The sequence below is a fragment of the Coregonus clupeaformis genome, unplaced genomic scaffold (genome assembly GCF_020615455.1).
Source record: "Coregonus clupeaformis isolate EN_2021a unplaced genomic scaffold, ASM2061545v1 scaf0113, whole genome shotgun sequence".
In the NCBI taxonomy this organism is placed as follows: Eukaryota; Metazoa; Chordata; class Actinopteri; order Salmoniformes; family Salmonidae; genus Coregonus; species Coregonus clupeaformis.
In genome coordinates, this window is record NW_025533568.1 from 705,459 (window position 1) to 725,668 (window position 20,210).

The following is a 20,210-nucleotide window of genomic DNA, read 5'->3' on the forward strand; positions in this document are numbered from 1 at the left end:
CCTCTCCTCTGATTGGTCAGTCACTACATTGGAGCCTCTAATCTGAATGGTCGGTCACTACATTGGAGCCTCTCCTCTGATTGGTCAGTCACTACATTGGAGCCTCTCCTCTGAATGATCAGTCACTACATTGGAGCCTCTAATCTGAATGGTCGGTCACTACATTGGAGCCTCTCCTCTGATTGGTCAGTCACTACATTGGAGCCTCTTCTCTGGTACTGGTCCTCCATTGCCAGGAATGTAGCCCCCACCTGGGTGATGCCACGGCTGCTGAAAAGTGCAAGAAAACCCACCACATTTTAGCAGTGGTTAGGAGCAGTCCCTGAACAGTGGTTATAAGCAGTCCCTGAACAGTGGTTATGAGCAGTCCCTGAACAGGCCCTGAACTTCCTCTGCTACCTCGTGACACAGTATGCAGTCACTGGTAGAGGTGATATGATTCTTGACTAGTCTCTCAAAGCACTTCATGATGACAGAGGTGAGTGCTACGGGGCGATAGTCATTTAGTTCAGTTACCGTTGCTTTTCTTGGATACAGGAACAATGGTGGACATCTTGAAGCAAGTGGGGACAGCAGACTGGGACAGGGAGAGATTGAATATATCCGTAAACACTCCAGCCAGCTGGTCTGCGCATGCTCTGAGGACACGGCTAGGGATGCCTTTTGGGTCGGCTTCTGGAATCAGTTCAGTTGCCCTGGGGAGAGCAAACAAAGTATCTGCTTCGGGAAAGTTGCATTCCTGGTCGTAATGCTGGTAGTTCTGGTGAGTTACCGCCACTCTGATATCCAATAGTTTTTCCCGGCTGTATGTAATGATACAAAACATTTTCTGAGCTAATAATGTAAAAAATACATAAAAACACAAATACCACAAAGTTTCCTAAGAACTAGTCACGAGGCCGCCATCTTCGTCGGCGCCAGGTAGACAGAAAACATCTGTCCATTTAAATCAATTTTTTTTATGCCAGATGTATTTTTTTGCTTTAAATCCCATGTATCAATATTATTATTGAATAGGTGTGTTTAGTTTAATCTGAAAGTATCTCAAATTGATTGTGAAGCTCAACAAAGTCATTTGTAGATGATTTAAACATGATGTGTGAAAAATGCTAATGTCGGTAGGAGGATTTAGATGGGATTTTTGCCACAAATGCTAAAACTTTACCATTTGGAAACAACAGTGCCAGGGAAACTAAATCAAAGCATGGATTGCTGTCAAACCTTGTCCACAGACTTCCACAAAGGTACTGTTTTCAATGTTTTTCTCCATAATGCAGCCCCTTTGATTAAAAACCATTAACCTATATCTACCCAACAATGTCCTCGGTCACCTTGATCAAAAGGTGCTGTCCTGCTTGTCGTTTCATTCATAATTCTTGTTGCGGGCAGAGAGAGAGAGAGAGAGGCCCAGAGAGAGATAGGCCCAGAGAGAGATAGGCCCAGAGAGAGATAGGCCCAGAGAGAGATAGGCCCAGAGAGAGATAGGCCCAGAGAGAGAGGCCCAGAGAGAGATAGGCCCAGAGAGAGATAGGCCCAGAGAGAGATAGGCCCAGAGAGAGATAGGCCCAGAGAGAGATAGGCCCAGAGAGAGATAGGCCCAGAGAGAGAGGCCCAGAGAGTGGGGATGTGATGTGTCTGAGACTCCGTGTTTATGTTTGTCCACGCTCTGATAGGAGGGAGAGAGAGAGAGAGAGAGAGAGAGAGAGAGAGAGAGAGAGAGAGAGAGAGAGAGAGAGAGAGAGAGAGAGAGAGAGAGGCTCCTGCCAGGGGCGGGGGTAGAGCTCACGTGTTTATAAACCCCAGCTCTCGCGCTGTGGGTGGGAACACCAATCGGAGAGAGTGAGAGACAGAGACAGAGAGAGACCGAGAGAGAGGAGACTGAGGAGGAGAAGCTGACAGGGGCTCGCGGAGGGGGAGCAGCTGGTGCCCCTGCGTGCATCTCCACCCCTCTATCTCAGCGTGCACATGGACGACCACCTCAGCCTCCTGCAATCCCCGCCGCCTTCCGTCACCAAGACCCACCAGGACAACCCCGACCTCCGAGACCGCGACACCCTAATAAACCACGGATACACAGAGACAGACATCGATGTGATGACGGTGGTGGCGTGCGGCGGAGACAACATGCTGGAGGAGTTGGTGGTGCTACCAGGTCACCACTCTCTGGACCGGTACGAACGGAACCAACCGGACCACGAGTGCTGTGAACGCGTTGTCATCAATATCTCCGGGCTGCGCTTCGAGACGCAGCTGAAGACCCTCTCCCAGTTCCCTGAGACCCTGCTGGGGGACCCCAAGAAGAGAATGAGGTAACTAGAGTACTTTAGTAATATTGGTTATACTGTGTCTGTATGTTAACTCCTGGAAGAGAATGAGGTAACTTTAGTACTTATATAGATTATTATACACTGATATTTGACATGTGTGTATACAGTATTCATGATATTATAAATACCTCACATGTGACTCGTAATAAGACGAAGCAATTAGCCTATTAAAATGTTTAGCTGACTCATAAGATAATTAAAATATACAAGCAAGCATTAGGCAATGAGTTGATGTTGACTAGCAATAATTAGTCTGGGAATTGTCTATATCAAAGGCAGATATTTAATTAACATTGTTCAATGAATGGATTCACATACAAGGCATGAAGCTTAAGTTACAAAGCATTACCAAGCATTACAAAGCATATAGATCCTGAGGTTAACTTAGAAGACAAAGCGTGAACAAAGAGATGCTTACTAGGCCAGAGTCCTTGAAGCCTGAGAATTAATCAAGCAACCTTCCTCCGTGGACTGGATACAGGATAAGAGAGATAACAAAGGCATTTAATTCAATTTATAACATCTGAAGGTGTAACCTTTCAACCCAAAACCAACCACCGTTGACCAATCAAACGATACCAAGTTTACAGTAACCTAAACACTCCGAGGTCCAGTCTCCAATGGCGTCACAGCATTTAAAGGCTTGTGTGGGGGACGACACCAATGTAAATAAGACAGAATTCCTGAGAGGACCATAAAACCTTTTTGCATATAGTAATTCAGAGTTCACCCTGTACAGATACAAGTAACACATAGATAATACAACCATATACAGTGGGGAGAACAAGTATTTGATACACTGCAGATTTAGCAGGTTTTCCTACTTACAAAGCATGTAGAGGTCTGTAATTTTTATCATAGGTACACTTCAACTGTGAGAGACGGAATCTAAAACAAAAATCCAGAAGATCACATTGTATGATTTTTAAGTAATTAATTTGCATTTTATTGCATGACATAAGTATTTGATCACCTACCAACCAGTAAGAATTCCGTCTCTCACAGACCTGTTAGTTTTTCTTTAAGAAGCCCTCCTGTTCTCCACTCATTACCTGTATTAACTGCACCTGTTTGAACTCGTTACCTGTATAAAAGACACCTGTCCACACACTCAATCAAACAGACTCCAACCTCTCCACAATGGCCAAGACCAGAGAGCTGTGTAAGGACATCAGGGATAAAATTGTAGACCTGCACAAGGCTGGGATGGGCTACAGGACAATAGGCAAGCAGCTTGGTGAGAAGGCAACAACTGTTGGCGCAATTATTAGAAAATGGAAGAAGTTCAAGATGACGGTCAATCACCCTCGGTCTGGGGCTCCATGCAAGATCTCACCTTGTGGGGCATCAATGATCATGAGGAAGGTGAGGGATCAGCCCAGAACTACACGGCAGGACCTGGTCAATGACCTGAAGAGAGCTGGGACCACAGTCTCAAACAAAACCATTAGTAACACACTACGCCGTCATGGATTAAAATCCTGCAGCGCACGCAAGGTCCCCCTGCTCAAGCCAGCGCATGTCCAGGCCCGTCTGAAGTTTGACAACGACTGAAACACACAGCCAGGGCAACTAAGGAGTGGCTCCGTAAGAAGCATCTCAAGGTCCTGGAGTGGCCTAGCCAGTCTCCAGACCTGAACCCAATAGAAAATCTTTGGAGGGAGCTGAAAGTCCGTATTGCCCAGCGACAGCCCCGAAACCTGAAGGATCTGGAGAAGGTCTGTATGGAGGAGTGGGCCAAAATCCCTGCTGCAGTGTGTGCAAACCTGGTCAAGACCTACAGGAAACGTATGATCTCTGTAATTGCAAACAAAGGTTTCTGTACCAAATATTAAGTACTGCTTTTCTAATGTATCAAATACTTATGTAATGCAATAAAATGCAAATTAATTACTTAAAAATCATACAATGTGATTTTCTGGATTTTTGTTTTAGATTCCGTCTCTCACAGTTGAAGTGTACCTATGATACAAATTACAGACCTCTACATGCTTTGTAAGTAGGAAAACCTGCAAAATCGGCAGTGTATCAAATACTTGTTCTCCCCACTGTAGATAGCATCAGAGTTATCCTCAGTGAACAAGTTTCAGATAGATAAGATACATGTATACACAGGAGGTTGCTGGCACCTTAAATGGGGAGGTCTGGCTTGTGGTAATGACTGGAGCGGAATTAGTGGAATTGTATTTGCTCCGTTCCAGCCATTATTATGAGCCGTCCTCCCCTCACCAGCCTCCTGTGATACTATAGTATTATTCTATCACATTCAATATTCAGTGCTCTGGATACTGTAACAGAGAGAAACATTTTGGCCCCTCAGAGGGGGAAGGGCTGACTAGTCCTTTGGCATTGTCCTTTGTACCTGGACCATTTGCAACTCCAGGTGTCAGAGAGCACTTCAATTAGGGTCGAGCCTACACACTCTTAGAGAAGAAGGTGTTATCTAGAACCTAAAAGGGTCATTTGGCTGTCCCGATAGGAGAACCCTTTGAAGAACCCTTAAAGGTCCTGTCTGAGTTCTAAGAACCCTTCTGGGTTTCATTCCACATAGGGTTTTTACATGGAACCCAAAAGGGTTCTACTTGGAACCAAAAATAGTTCTTCCTGGAACCAAAAAGGGTTTTCTTTTGGGGACAGCCACCCCAAAACCTTTTTGGAACACTTTTTTCTAAGAGTGTTTAAAAGTCCTGTCTGAGTCTAAGTTAACCCTAACCCTAACCCCAAGAAGAGGATGTTAACCCTAACCTTCACCCCAAGAAGATGATGTTAACCCTGACCTTCACCCCAAGAAGAGGATGTTAACCCTAACCTTCACCCCAAGAAGAGGATGTTAACCCTGACCTTCACCCCAAGAAGAGGATGTTAACCCTAACTTTCACCCCAATAAGATGATGTTAACCCTGACCTTCACCCAAGAAGAGGATGTTAACCCTGACCTTCACCCCAAGAAGAGGATGTTAACCCTAACTTTCACCCCAATAAGATGATGTTAACCCTAACCTTCACCCAAGAAGAGGGTGTTAACCCTAACCTTCACCCCAAGAAGAGGATGTTAACCCTAACCTTCACCCCAAGAAGAGGATGTTAAACCTAACCTTCACCACAAGAAGATGATGTTAACCCTGACCTTCACCCCAAGAAGAGGATGTTAACCCTGACCTTCACCCCAAGAAGAGGATGTTAACCCTGACCTTCACCCCAAGAAGAGGATGTTAACCCTAACCTTCACCCAAGAAGATGATGTTAACCCTAACCTTTACCCCAAGAAGAGGATGTTAACCCTAACCTTCACCCCAAGAAGAGGATGTTAACCCTAACCTTTACCCCAAGAAGAGGATGTTAACCCTAACCTTCACCCCAAGAAGAGGATGTTAACCCTAACCTTCACCCCAAGAAGAGGATGTTAACCCTAACCTTTACCCCAAGAAGAGGATGTTAACCCTAACCTTCACCCCAAGAAGAGGATGTTAACCCTAACCTTTACCCCAAGAAGAGGATGTTAACCCTAACCTTCACCCCAAGAAGAGGATGTTAACCCTGACCTTCACCCCAAGAAGAGGATGTTAACCCTGACCTTCACCCCAAGAAGAGGATGTTAACCTAATCACCCCAAGAAGAGGATGTTAACCCTAACCTTCACCCCAAGAAGAGGATGTTAACCCTAACCTTCACCCCAAGAAGAGGATGTTAACCCTAACCTTCACCCCAAGAAGAGGATGTTAACCCTGACCTTCACCCCAAGAAGATGATGTTAACCCTAACCTTCACCCCAAGAAGAGGATGTTAACCCTAACCTTCACCCCAAGAAGAGGATGTTAACCCTAACCTTCACCCCAAGAAGAGGATGTTAACCCTAACCTTCACCCCAAGAAGAGGATGTTAACCCTAACCTTCACCCCAAGAAGAGGATGTTAACCCTGACCTTCACCCCAAGAAGAGGATGTTAACCCTAACCTTCACCCCAAGAAGAGGATGTTAACACTAACCTTCACCCCAAGAAGAGGATGTTAACCCTTAAGACCTAACCTTCACCCCCAAGAAGAGGATGTTAACCCTAATCTTCACCCCCAAGAAGAGGATGTTAACCCTAACCTTCACCCCAAGAAGAGGATGTTAACCCTAACCTTCACCCCAAGAAGAGGATGTTAACCCTAACCTTCACCCCAAGAAGAGGATGTTAACCCTGACCTTCACCCCAAGAAGAGGATGTTAACCCTAACCTTCACCCCAAGAAGAGGATGTTAACCCTAACCTTCACCCCAAGAAGAGGATGTTAACCCTGACCTTCACCCCAAGAAGAGGATGTTAACCCTAACCTTCACCCCAAGAAGAGGATGTTAACCCTGATCTTCACCCCAAGAAGAGGATGTTAACCCTAACCTTCACCCCAAGAAGAGGATGTTAACCCTAACCTTCACCCCAAGAAGAGGATGTTAACCCTGACCTTCACCCCAAGAAGAGGATGTTAACCCTGACCTTTACCCCAAGAAGAGGATGTTAACCCTAACCTTCACCCCAAGAAGAGGATGTTAACCCTGACCTTCACCCCAAGAAGAGGATGTTAACCCTAACCTTCACCCCAAGAAGAGGATGTTAACCCTAAATTTCACCCCAAGAAGAGGATGTTAACCCTAACCTTCACCCCAAGAAGAGGATGTTAACCCTAACCTTCACCCCAAGAAGAGGATGTTAACCCTGACCTTCACCCCAAGAAGAGGATGTTAACCCTGACCTTCACCCCAAGAAGAGGATGTTAACCCTAACCTTCACCCAAGAAGATGATGTTAACCCTAACCTTTACCCCAAGAAGAGGATGTTAACCCTAACCTTCACCCCAAGAAGAGGATGTTAACCCTAACCTTTACCCCAAGAAGAGGATGTTAACCCTAACCTTCACCCCCAAGAAGAGGATGTTAACCCTAACCTTCACCCCAAGAAGAGGATGTTAACCCTAACCTTTCACCCCAAGAAGAGGATGTTAACCCTAACCTTCACCCCAAGAAGAGGATGTTAACCCTAACCTTTACCCCAAGAAGAGGATGTTAACCCTGACCTTCACCCCAAGAAGAGGATGTTAACCCTGACCTTCACCCCAAGAAGAGGATGTTAACCCTGACCTTCACCCCAAGAAGAGGATGTTAACCCTAACCTTCACCCCAAGAAGAGGATGTTAACCCTAACCTTCACCCCAAGAAGAGGATGTTAACCCTAACCTTCACGTCAAGAAGAGGATGTTAACCCTAACCTTCACCCCAAGAAGAGGATGTTAACCCTGACCTTCACCCCAAGAAGATGATGTTAACCCTAACCTTCACCCCAAGAAGAGGATGTTAACCCTAACCTTCACCCCAAGAAGAGGATGTTAACCCTAACCTTCACCCCCAAGAAGAGGATGTTAACCCTAACCTTCACCCCAAGAAGAGGATGTTAACCCTAACCTTCACCCCGAGAAGAGGATGTTAACCCTAAATTTCACCCCAAGAAGAGGATGTTAACCCTAACCTTCACCCCAAGAAGAGGATGTTAACCCTAACCTTCACCCCAAGAAGAGGATGTTAACCCTGACCTTTACCCCAAGAAGAGGATGTTAACCCTAACCTTCACCCCAAGAAGAGGATGTTAACCCTAACCTTCACCCCAAGAAGAGGATGTTAACCCTAACCTTCACCCCAAGAAGAGGATGAGGTAACTTCTAGTGTTTACTGTTGACTGTTTATTGTATTATTCTCTATGTTAACCCTAACTCTAGCTTATTTTAGTTTTGAGTACATGCTCAAGAATTTGACAAATGTTAAATCCATATCATTCTTTCAGACACTATCATTTTTGTATTCCCTCTACATAAAGGAGCGACAAACCGCAAGCTAAAAGCACTTGCAGTTTGCCGTTCCAACTGTCATTTTTTTATTTGGGAACCACAAATGAGTGTGTAAACAGTGTTGTCGAACTGACAACTGGAGAAACAAAGAAGTGAGAAGCTGTTCAGATTTACATTTACATTTACGTCATTTAGCAGACCCTCTTATCCAGAGCGACTTACAAATTGGTGCATTCACCTTATAGCCAGTGGGACAACCACTTTTTTTTTGTGGGGGGGGTGGGGTGGGGTAAGGGGGGGTAGAAGGATTACTTTATCCTATCCCAGATGGACTCATACGGTAGCAGGGAGATTTCAGATGGACTCATACGGTAGCAGGGAGATTTCAGATGGACTCATACGGTAGCAGGGAGATTTCAGATGGACTCATACGGTAGCAGGGAGATTTCAGATGGACTCATACGGTAGCAGGAAGATTTCAGATGGACTCATACGGTAGCAGGGAGATTTCAGATGGACTCATACGGTAGCAGGGAGATTTCAGATGGACTCATACGGTAGCAGGGAGATTTCAGATGGACTCATACGGTAGCAGGGAGATTTCAGATGGACTCATACGGTAGCAGGGAGATTTCAGATGGACTCATACGGTAGCAGGGAGATTTCAGATGGACTCATACGGTAGCAGGGAGATTTCAGATGGACTCATACATGCGTTTCTTTTCAGTCCATTCATCGTCACTTCCTGTTGAACGCGGAACAAGGGAGCGCTCGGATTGTTGTTTCGGAAAGTTTGTTGTTTTGAAAGTGTATTGGAAAGTTTCTTAGTAGCTAGCTAACTTTTGAGTTTGGATCCCGCGGCACAGTTGGCATCTGTTGCTGGGACTGCTACTCTCTGTCCAGTGATCCTGCCGACCAAGGACGGGTCTGAGGAGCTATTTGGCCTATCAAGCTAGCGGGGTTTTCTTGAGGGCTTGAACGCAGCCCGCGACGCGGTTAGCCATTGTGGCTGAGACCGCAGATTGTCCCGGTTTGTGGCTGTCTAGATCTCTGCTGTTTGTTGTTGTTGTTGTTTTCAGTCTTCCCTGTGACCTGTCCTGTCTGGAACTGAGAGACCTGTCCTGTCTGGAACTGAGAGACCTGTCCTGTCTGGAACTGAGAGACCTGTCCTGTCTGGAACTGAGAGACCTGTCCTGTCTGGAACTGAGAGACCTGTCCTGTCTGGAACTGAGAGACCTGCTCTGTCTGGAACTGAGAGACCTGTCCTGTCTGGAACTGAGAGACCTGTCCTGTCTGGAACTGAGAGACCTGTCCTGTCTGGAACTGAGAGACCTGTCCTGTCTGGAACTGAGAGACCTGTCCTGTCTGGAACTGAGAGACCTGTCCTGTCTGGAACTGAGAGACCTGCTCTGTCTGGAACTGAGAGACCTGCTCTGTCTGGAACTGAGAGACCTGTCCTGTCTGGAACTGAGAGACCTGTCCTGTCTGGAACTGAGAGACCTGTCCTGTCTGGAACTGAGAGACCTGTCCTGTCTGGAACTGAGAGACCTGTCCTGTCTGGAACTGAGAGACCTGTCCTGTCTGGAACTGAGAGACCTGTCCTGTCTGGAACTGAGAGACCTGTCCTGTCTAGAACTGAGAGACCTGTCCTGTCTGGAACTGAGAGACCTGTCCTGTCTGGAACTGAGAGACCTGTCCTGTCTGGAACTGAGAGACCTGTCCTGTCTAGAACTGAGAGACCTGTCCTGTCTGGAACTGAGAGACCTGTCCTGTCTGGAACTGAGAGACCTGTCCTGTCTGGAACTGAGAGACCTGTCCTGTCTAGAACTGAGAGGAGTAACAGAGTAACCTACGTTGCTACCATGACAAAGACCAAAGCCTGCGGGAGAACCGTTGTCGAGGACAGTGGTGTCTCTCTATCACACGTGAAGGATCTTTTAAACAAACAAAAATAGTTCTAAAAGCAGTTGTTACAACAACAAGAAAATAGCTTCAAGTGCTTTGTCCAAATACTGGTGGACGACCTGACCAGAGAGGTCCAGGAACTGAAGAACAGTTTGCAGTTCTCCCAGGGTCAGCTCGATGAGTTTAAACAGGAGAATGGCAAGATTACAGCAATCTGTAATTCATTGAGAGAGGACATCAGTTCTGTATGTGAATCCATGATAACAATGACGGATAAATCTCGAGGGACAATTAAAGCGTAACAACATGGTTCTGGACGGAATTGCAGAATCTCCACATGAGACCTGGACTGAGTCTGAGGACAAAGTGAGGGAAATTATCTCTGAGAAATTGAAGATGTACCACAGGAAGATTGAGGTGGAGCGCCCCCACAGGACTGGAAAACCCACCACCGGCCCAGGTGACAGGCCCAGGCTGATAGTGGTCAAGTTCCTGAGGTTCAAGGACAAGGTAGCTGTTCTGGAAAGAGCCAAGAACTTGAGAGGAACGTATATCTTCCTCAACGAGGACTATCCTGAAGCTGTGCGCCAGAAGAGGAAAGAACTTATCCCAGCCATAAAAGCTGCCAGAGCGCGTGGGGACATTGCTTACATCTGCTATGACAGGCTCATTGTCCACCCTCCCTCCCAAAAGCCTGGAAGGGATGAGAGAGCCAAGCCTATGGGTTCGTAGCTTCAACCCCGCAGCACACTAATTGATTAATGCTGAACTGTATATATTTTTACTCATGCTTTGTTTGCTCTTTCCGGTATTATGTCTATCTCTGATAAGCTACCCAGGAAAGGGCTGAAAATAGCCCATATTAATATATGTAGCCTTAGAAATAAGGTTAATGAAATCAATAACATTCATATATTAGCCATTTCTGAGACTCACTTAGATAATTCCTTTGATGATACAGCAGTAACAATACAAGGATATAACATCTATAGAAGAGACAGAAAGGCTTATGGGGGGAGGTGTTGCTGTATATATAGTATTCAGAGCCATATCCCTGTAAAGAGACGGGGCTAAAGGAGGGGCTAATAGGTCTGGCTGCACATCTGACTGGTTGACTTAATGTAAATTGAGAATTATGTGACTAAACTCAACAAAAAGAAGAAGAAACTGTATTATGAAGCCAAGATCAATGATGTATAGAATGATGGAAAAAAACTTTGGAGTACTTTAAATGAAATTATGGGTAGAAACACTAATTCAACTCCATCTTTCATCGAATCAGATGGCTTATTCATCACAAAACCATTTGATGTTGCCAATTCTTTTAATGATTACTTCATTGGCAAAGTGGGCAAACTTAGGCAGGAAATGTCAACAACGAACAGTGAGCCATCGTACTCATGCATAAAAAAACATATAATGAAAGAAAAGCATTGCAAGTTTGAATTTTGTAAAGTGAGTGTGGGAGAGGTGGAAAAATAATGACAAACCTCCTGGCATTGACAACTTAGATGGAAAGCTACTGGGGATGGTAGCTGACTCTATGGCCACTCCTATCTGTCATGTCTTTAATCTGAGCCTAGAGGAAAGTCTTCATCCTCAGGCCTGGAGGAAAGCCAAAGTCATTCCACTACCCAAGAATGGTAAAGCGGCCTTTACTGGTTCTAACAGCAGACCTATCAGCTTGCTGCCAGCTCTTAGCAAACTGTTGGAAAAGATTGTGTTTGACCAAATACAATGCTATTTCTCTGTAAACAAATTTACAACAGACTTTCAGCATGCTTATAGAGAAGGGAACTCAACATGTACTGCACTGACACAAATGACTGATGATTGGTTGAAAGAAATTGATAATAACAAGATTGTGGGAGCTGTACTGTTAGATTTCAGTGCAGCCTTTGATATGATTGACCGAAACCTGTTGTTGAAAAAACGTATATGTTATGGCTTTTCAACCTCTGCCATATCGTGGATTGTTATCGTGAATGAACGGAGGGAGCTGAGCTGACGATGTGCTTGCCTGTCTCCCTGCCTGTCTCCCTGCCTGTCTCCCTGCCTGTCTCCCTGCCTGTCTCCCTGCCTGTCTGTCTGTCTGTCTGCCTGCCTGCCTGCCTGCCTGCCTGCCTGCCTGCCTGCCTGCCTGCCTGTCTGTCTGTCTGTCTGTCTGTCTGTCTGTCTGCCTGCCTGCCTGCCTGCCTGCCTGCCTGCCTGCCTGTCTGCCTGCCTGCCTGCCTGTCTGTCTGTCTGTCTGTCTGTCTGCCTGCCTGCCTGCCTGCCTGCCTGTCTGTCTGTCTGTCTGTCGGTCTGTCAATCAATGAAGCATTACTACATAAATGTATGTATCGGTCTCTCTCTATCCCCCCCCTTTCCAGGTACTTTGACCCTCTGAGGAACGAGTATTTCTTTGACAGGAACCGGCCCAGCTTCGACGCTATCCTCTATTATTACCAGTCAGGCGGGCGCATCAGGAGACCCGTCAACGTGCCCATAGACATCTTCTCTGAGGAGATCCGCTTCTACGAGCTGGGAGAAGAGGCCATGGAGAAGTTCAGAGAGGATGAGGGTTTTATTAAGGAAGAGGAGAGACCACTACCTGACAATGAGCTGCAGAGACAGGTGTGGTTGAGTACAGACGTCTTCTATCATTTTACTCCCCCGACAAAAGCCAAACACACGTCAGAGTTTAGAAATGTTTCTTCCATTGAACATGCAGTAATAATAACAGCATTTTAAATGATCTGTGGAGTGGTCGTCCTTTAGAACCTTCTAGCGTTTCCCCTTCTTCTTCAGTTTCTCTTCCCGTCTGCTAATCCTGTGTGGCTCGGTTGGTAGAGCATGGCACTTGCAACGTCAGGGTTGTGGGTTTGATTCCCACAGTCGACCAGTATGAACATTTATGCAGTTTGCTCCACATTAGTGTGTCTGCTAAACGTAAATGTAATGTTGATGTTCCCTTGAGCAAGGAATTTAAAATAACGAACAGAATACAAATGTCTATTTTGGGTGAACTAATACAATATTATTTTATCTTAACCTTTTAAGGATCGGACCCTTTTTAAAAAAAAATGTTCGCCTAAAATGACATACCCAAATCTAACTGCCTGTAGCTCAGGACCTGAAGCAAGGATATGCATATTTTTGATAGCATTTGAAAGGAAACACTTTGAAGTTTGTGGAAATGTGAAATTAATGTCGGAGAATATAACACATTAGATCTGGTAAAAGATAATACAAACAAACAAATATGTTTTGTTCCATCATATTTGAAATGCAAGAGAAAGGCCACAATATAATATTGCAGTTTAGGCACAATTTAGACTTTGGCCACTAGATGGCAGCAGTGTGTGTGCAAAGTTTCAGATTGATCCAGTGAAGCATTGCATTACTGGACAATTTTGTATCAAGTCTGCCCAAATGTGCCGAATTGGTCAATTGATACATTCTCAAGTACATAACTATAGAGAACATACAAAAATGATATGGTAATACAAAATGTAAGTTTACACACTTCCAGGAATGTCATACATGATGAATCATTAGCTTATATACTAACTTTCACACATCTAGATGGCCGGGCGGGGTAGGTGCGGATCCAGAGACAGCAGGGATTCAAACTGTAGAACCCAGTTCCTACATTCGCATATAAAAATTGATTTTATCAAACAAAACTATGCTACATTTGATCTCTGGAACCCTTAGGATGACAAATCAGAGCAAGATTACTGAATGTAAGTACATTATTTACCTTCAGAGGTGAATGTATCAAACCAGTTGCCGTGATACGTTTTTGTTGTTGTGCACTCTCCTCAAACAATAGCATGGGTATTTTTTCACTGTAATAGCTACTGTAAATTGGACAGTGCAGTTAGATTACCAAGAATGTAAGCTTTCTGCCCGTATAAGACATGTCTATGTCCTGGGAAGTGTATTGTTAATCCAGTATATCTCCTCTCATGTTAAAGGTGTGGCTGCTGTTTGAGTACCCAGAGAGCAGTGGTCCGGCGCGGGGGATAGCCATCGTCTCTGTCCTCGTCATCCTCATCTCCATCGTTATCTTCTGCCTGGAGACGTTACCGGAGTTCAGGGACGACCACAAGGAGCCCGTCCCCGTGGCTCCCGTTATTAACGGCACCGAGCCGTACTTCTCCTCTCCGTTCTCCGACCCGTTCTTCGTGGTAGAGACGCTGTGCATCATCTGGTTCTCCTTCGAGCTGCTGGTCCGGTTCTTTGCCTGTCCCTCCAAGGCCACGTTCTCTAGGAACATCATGAACATCATAGATATCGTTGCTATCATACCCTACTTCATTACACTGGGCACGGAGCTGGCGGAGCAGCAGGGGAACGGGCAGCAAGCCATGTCCCTCGCCATCCTCAGGGTCATCAGGCTGGTCAGGGTCTTCAGGATCTTCAAGCTGTCCAGACACTCCAAGGTACCTAGCACCATCTCTATATAGCACAAACCTCCAAAGATGTGTTCAATGTTCACTATTGCCCTCTCTCTCCCTCTCGCTTTCGCTCTCCCTCTCGCGTGTGTGTGTGTGTGTGTGTGTGTGTGTGTGTGTGTGTGTGTGTGTGTGTGTGTGTGTACTGTCAAGCTGAAGCTGCGTTGAACAAAAGCAATTGCCCTAATACAGTAAACTAATTAGAGTGAACTCTCTCTGTCTATCTATGGTAGGTCTGAACTCTCTCTGTCTATCTATGGTAGGTCTGAACTCTCTCTGTCTATCTATGGTAGGTCTGAACTCTCTCTGTCTATCTATGGTAGGTCTGAACTCTCTCTGTCTATCTATGGTAGGTCTGAACTCTCTCTGTCTATCTATGGTAGGTCTGAACTCTCTGTCTATCTATGGTAGGTCTGAACTCTCTCTGTCTATCTATGGTAGGTCTGAACTCTCTCTGTCTATCTATGGTAGGTCTGAACTCTCTCTGTCTGTCTATGGTAGGTCTGAACTCTCTGTCTATCTATGGTAGGTCTGAACTCTCTCTGTCTGTCTATGGTAGGTCTGAACTCTCTCTGTCTATCTATGGTAGGTCTGAACTCTCTGTCTATCTATGGTAGGTCTGAACTCTCTCTGTCTATCTATGGTAGGTCTGAACTCTCTGTCTATCTATGGTAGGTCTGAACTCTCTGTCTATCTATGGTAGGTCTGAACTCTCTCTGTCTATCTATGGTAGGTCTGAACTCTCTCTGTCTGTCTATGGTAGGTCTGAACTCTCTCTGTCTATCTATGGTAGGTCTGAACTCTCTCTGTCTATCTATGGTAGGTCTGAATCTCTCTCTGTCTATCTATGGTAGGTCTGAACTCTCTGTCTATCTATGGTAGGTCTGAATCTCTCTGTCTATCTATGGTAGGTCTGAACTCTCTCTGTCTATCTATGGTAGGTCTGAACTCTCTCTGTCTATCTATGGTAGGTCTGAACTCTCTCTGTCTATCTATGGTAGGTCTGAACTCTCTCTGTCTATCTATGGTTAGTCTGAACTCTCTGTCTATCTATGGTAGGTCTGAACTCTCTCTGTCTATCTATGGTAGGTCTGAACTCTCTCTGTCTATCTATGGTAGGTCTGAACTCTCTGTCTATCTATGGTAGGTCTGAACTCTCTCTGTCTATCTATGGTAGGTCTGAACTCTCTCTGTCTATCTATGGTAGGTCTGAACTCTCTCTGTCTATCTATGGTAGGTCTGAACTCTCTCTGTCTATCTATGGTAGGTCTGAACTCTCTCTGTCTATCTATGGTAGGTCTGAACTCTCTCTGTCTATCTATGGTAGGTCTGAACTCTCTCTGTCTATCTATGGTAGGTCTGAACTCTCTCTATCTATGGTAGGTCTGAACTCTCTCTGTCTATCTATGGTAGGTCTGAACTCTCTCTGTCTGTCTATGGTAGGTCTGAACTCTCTGTCTATCTATGGTAGGTCTGAACTCTCTCTGTCTATCTATGGTAGGTCTGAACTCTCTGTCTATCTATGGTAGGTCTGAACTCTCTCTGTCTATCTATGGTAGGTCTGAACTCTCTCTGTCTGTCTATGGTAGGTCTGAACTCTCTGTCTATCTATGGTAGGTCTGAACTCTCTCTGTCTATCTATGGTAGGTCTGAACTCTCTGTCTATCTATGGTAGGTCTGAACTCTCTCTGTCTATCTATGGTAGGTCTGAACTCTCTCTGTCTATCTATGGTAGGTCTGAACTCTCTCTGTCTGTCTATGGTAGGTCTGAACTCTCTCTGTCTATCTATGGTAGGTCTGAACTCTCTCTGTCTGTCTATGGTAGGTCTGAACTCTCTCTGTCTATCTATGGTAGGTCTGAACTCTCTCTGTCTATCTATGGTAGGTCTGAACTCTCTCTGTCTATCTATGGTAGGTCTGAACTCTCTCTGTCTATCTATGGTAGGTCTGAACTCTCTCTGTCTATCTATGGTAGGTCTGAACTCTCTCTGTCTATCTATGGTAGGTCTGAACTCTCTCTGTCTATCTATGGTACGTCTGAACTCTCTCTGTCTATCTATGGTAGGTCTGAACTCTCTCTGTCTATCTATGGTAGGTCTGAACTCTCTGTCTATCTATGGTAGGTCTGAACTCTCTGTCTATCTATGGTAGGTCTGAACTCTCTCTGTCTATCTATGGTAGGTCTGAACTCTCTCTGTCTGGTAGGTCTGAACTCTCTCTGTCTATATATGGTAGGTCTGAACTCTCTGTCTATCTATGGTAGGTCTGAACTCTCTCTGTCTATCTATGGTAGGTCTGAACTCTCTCTGTCTATCTATGGTAGGTCTGAACTCTCTCTGTCTATCTATGGTAGGTCTGAACTCTCTGTCTATCTATGGTAGGTCTGAACTCTCTCTGTCTATCTATGGTAGGTCTGAACTCTCTGTCTATCTATGGTAGGTCTGAACTCTCTCTGTCTATCTATGGTAGGTCTGAACTCTCTGTCTATCTATGGTAGGTCTGAACTCTCTCTGTCTGTCTATGGTAGGTCTGAACTCTCTCTGTCTATCTATGGTAGGTCTGAACTCTCTCTGTCTATCTATGGTAGGTCTGAACTCTCTCTGTCTGTCTATGGTAGGTCTGAACTCTCTCTGTCTATCTATGGTAGGTCTGAATCTCTCTGTCTGTCTATGGTAGGTCTGAACTCTCTCTGTCTATCTATGGTAGGTCTGAACTCTCTCTGTCTATCTATGGTAGGTCTGAACTCTCTCTGTCTATCTATGGTAGGTCTGCACTCTCTCTGTCTATCTATGGTTAGTCTGAACTCTCTGTCTATCTATGGTAGGTCTGAACTCTCTCTGTCTATCTATGGTAGGTCTGAACTCTCTCTGTCTATCTATGGTAGGTCTGAACTCTCTCTGTCTATCTATGGTAGGTCTGAACTCTCTCTGTCTATCTATGGTAGGTCTGAACTCTCTCTGTCTATCTATGGTAGGTCTAAACTCTCTCTGTCTATCTATGGTAGGTCTAAACTCTCTCTGTCTATCTATGGTAGGTCTGAACTCTCTGTCTATCTATGGTAGGTCTGAACTCTCTCTGTCTATCTATGGTAGGTCTGAACTCTCTCTGTCTATCTATGGTAGGTCTGAACTCTCTGTCTATCTATGGTATGTCTGAACTCTCTGTCTATCTATGGTAGGTCTGAACTCTCTCTGTCTATCTATGGTAGGTCTGAACTCTCTCTGTCTGTCTATGGTAGGTCTGAACTCTCTCTGTCTATCTATGGTAGGTCTGAACTCTCTCTGTCTATCTATGGTAGGTCTGAACTCTCTCTGTCTATCTATGGTAGGTCTGAACTCTGTCTGTCTATCTATGGTAGGTCTGAACTCTCTGTCTGTCTATCTATGGTAGGTCTGAACTCTCTGTCTATCTATGGTAGGTCTGAACTCTCTCTGTCTATCTATGGTAGGTCTGAACTCTCTCTGTCTATCTATGGTAGGTCTGAACTCTCTGTCTATCTATGGTAGGTCTGAACTCTCTGTCTATCTATGGTAGGTCTGAACTCTCTGTCTATCTATGGTAGGTCTGAACTCTCTCTGTCTATCTATGGTTAGTCTGAACTCTCTGTCTATCTATGGTAGGTCTGAACTCTCTGTCTGTCTATGGTAGGTCTGAACTCTCTCTGTCTATCTATGGTAGGTCTGAACTCTCTTTGTCTGTCTATGGTAGGTCTGAACTCTCTCTGTCTATCTATGGTAGGTCTGAACTCTCTCTGTCTATCTATGGTAGGTCTGAACTCTCTCTGTCTATCTATGGTAGGTCTGAACTCTCTGTCTATCTATGGTAGGTCTGAACTCTCTGTCTATCTATGGTAGGTCTGAACTCTCTGTCTATCTATGGTAGGTCTGAACTCTCTCTCTATCTATGGTAGGTCTGAACTCTCTGTCTATCTATGGTAGGTCTGAACACTCTGTCTATCTATGGTAGGTCTGAACTCTCTCTGTCTATCTATGGTAGGTCTGAACTCTCTCTGTCTATCTATGGTAGGTCTGAACTCTCTCTGTCTATCTATGGTAGGTCTGAACTCTCTCTGTCTGTCTATGGTAGGTCTGAACTCTCTCTGTCTATCTATGGTAGGTCTGAACTCTCTCTGTCTATCTATGGTAGGTCTGAACTCTCTGTCTGTCTATGGTAGGTCTGAACTCTCTCTGTCTATCTATGGTAGGTCTGAACTCTCTCTGTCTATCTATGGTAGGTCTGAACTCTCTGTCTATCTATGGTAGGTCTGAACTCTCTGTCTATCTATGGTAGGTCTGAACTCTCTGTCTATCTATGGTAGGTCTGAACTCTCTGTCTATCTATGGTAGGTCTGAACTCTCTCTGTCTATCTATGGTAGGTCTGAACTCTCTCTGTCTATCTATGGTAGGTCTGAACTCTCTCTGTCTATCTATGGTAGGTCTGAACTCTCTCTGTCTATCTATGGTAGGTCTGAACTCTCTCTGTCTATCTATGGTAGGTCTGAACTCTCTCTGTCTATCTATGGTAGGTCTGAACTCTCTGTCTGTCTATGGTAGGTCTGAACTCTCTCTGTCTGTCTATGGTAGGGGCTCCAGATCCTGGGCCAGACCCTGAAGGCCAGCATGCGGGAGCTGGGCCTCCTCATCTTCTTCCTCTTCATCGGAGTCATCCTATTCTCCAGCGCCGTCTACTTCGCCGAGGCCGACGACCCAGACTCCGGCTTTAGCTCCATCCCTGATGCCTTCTGGTGGGCCGTGGTCACCATGACTACTGTCGGCTACGGCGACATGCACCCGATAACCATCGGCGGGAAGATCGTGGGCTCTCTCTGCGCCATCGCTGGCGTGCTGACCATCGCCCTACCCGTCCCCGTCATCGTGTCCAACTTCAACTACTTCTACCATCGGGAGACGGAGGGGGAGGAGCAGGCGCAGTACCTCCACGTGGGAAGCTGTCAGCCGCTGGCGTCCGAGACGGAGGAGGATGGGGGGATGAGGAAGAGGAGCAGCTCTTCATCGCTCAGTAAGAGTGAGTACCTGGTGATAGAGGAACACAGAGAACTGAACAGCAGCACCTTCAAACAGCAGCAGAACTTCCCCACGGCAACCACCGCTACCACGACAACAACCATGACACAAAACAACACAGCGAACAGCGTCAGCATCAACAAGAAGATATTCACTGACGTGTAGTCTATGGCGTCATAACGGACTCGTGGATGAATGTATGTAGTGCTTTAACAGAAGGGGTTGAATGAGGGGAAACCCATCACCAGCATGCACCTCCAGGCCCCATACCTAAAGGGGATATCTACACTACATTACCAAAAGTATGTGGACACCTGCTCGCCCAACATCTCATTCCAAAATCATGGGCATTGATATGGAGTTGGTCCCCCCACCTTTGCTGCTATAACAGCCTCCACTCTTCTGGGAAGGCTTTCCACTAGATGTTGGAACATTGCTGCGGGGGACTTGCTTCCATTCAGCCACAAGAGCATTAGTGAGGTCGGGCACTGATGTTGGGCGATTAGGCCTGGCTCGCAGTCGGCGTTCCAATTCATCCCAAAGGTGTTCGATGGGGTTGAGGACAGGGCTCTGTGCAGGCCAGTCAAGTTCTTCCACACCGATCTCGACAAACCATTTCTTTATGGACCTCGCTTTGTGCAAGGGGGTATTGTCTTGCTGAAACAGGAAAGGGCCTTTCCCAAACTGTTGCCA

At 45.6% G+C, this 20,210-nt stretch overlaps 1 protein-coding gene across 1 annotated transcript; it reads left to right on the plus strand.

Annotated features, from left to right (window-relative positions):
- Positions 1-1,791: 1,791 nt before the first annotated feature.
- LOC121555820 (potassium voltage-gated channel subfamily A member 3-like) lies at positions 1,792-19,785 on the plus strand. Its single transcript, XM_045213484.1, has 4 exons — positions 1,792-2,309; positions 12,423-12,666; positions 14,013-14,480; positions 19,077-19,785. The coding sequence occupies exons 1-4, from the start codon at positions 1,966-1,968 to the stop codon at positions 19,680-19,682; spliced, it is 1,662 nt and encodes a 553-aa protein (XP_045069419.1). The 5' UTR covers positions 1,792-1,965; the 3' UTR covers positions 19,683-19,785.
- Positions 19,786-20,210: the final 425 nt, after the last annotated feature.

Excerpts from the sequence above, each read along its gene's own strand:
- LOC121555820 (XM_045213484.1), top strand. The coding sequence starts at position 1,966 with ATGGACGACCACCTCAGCCTCCTGCAATCCCCGCCGCCTTCCGTCACC. Across the intron at positions 2,310-12,422 it reads GACCCCAAGAAGAGAATGAG|GTACTTTGACCCTCTGAGGA; the intron begins GTAACTAGAGTA and ends CCCCCTTTCCAG. Across the intron at positions 14,481-19,076 it reads AGCTGTCCAGACACTCCAAG|GGGCTCCAGATCCTGGGCCA; the intron begins GTACCTAGCACC and ends TGTCTATGGTAG.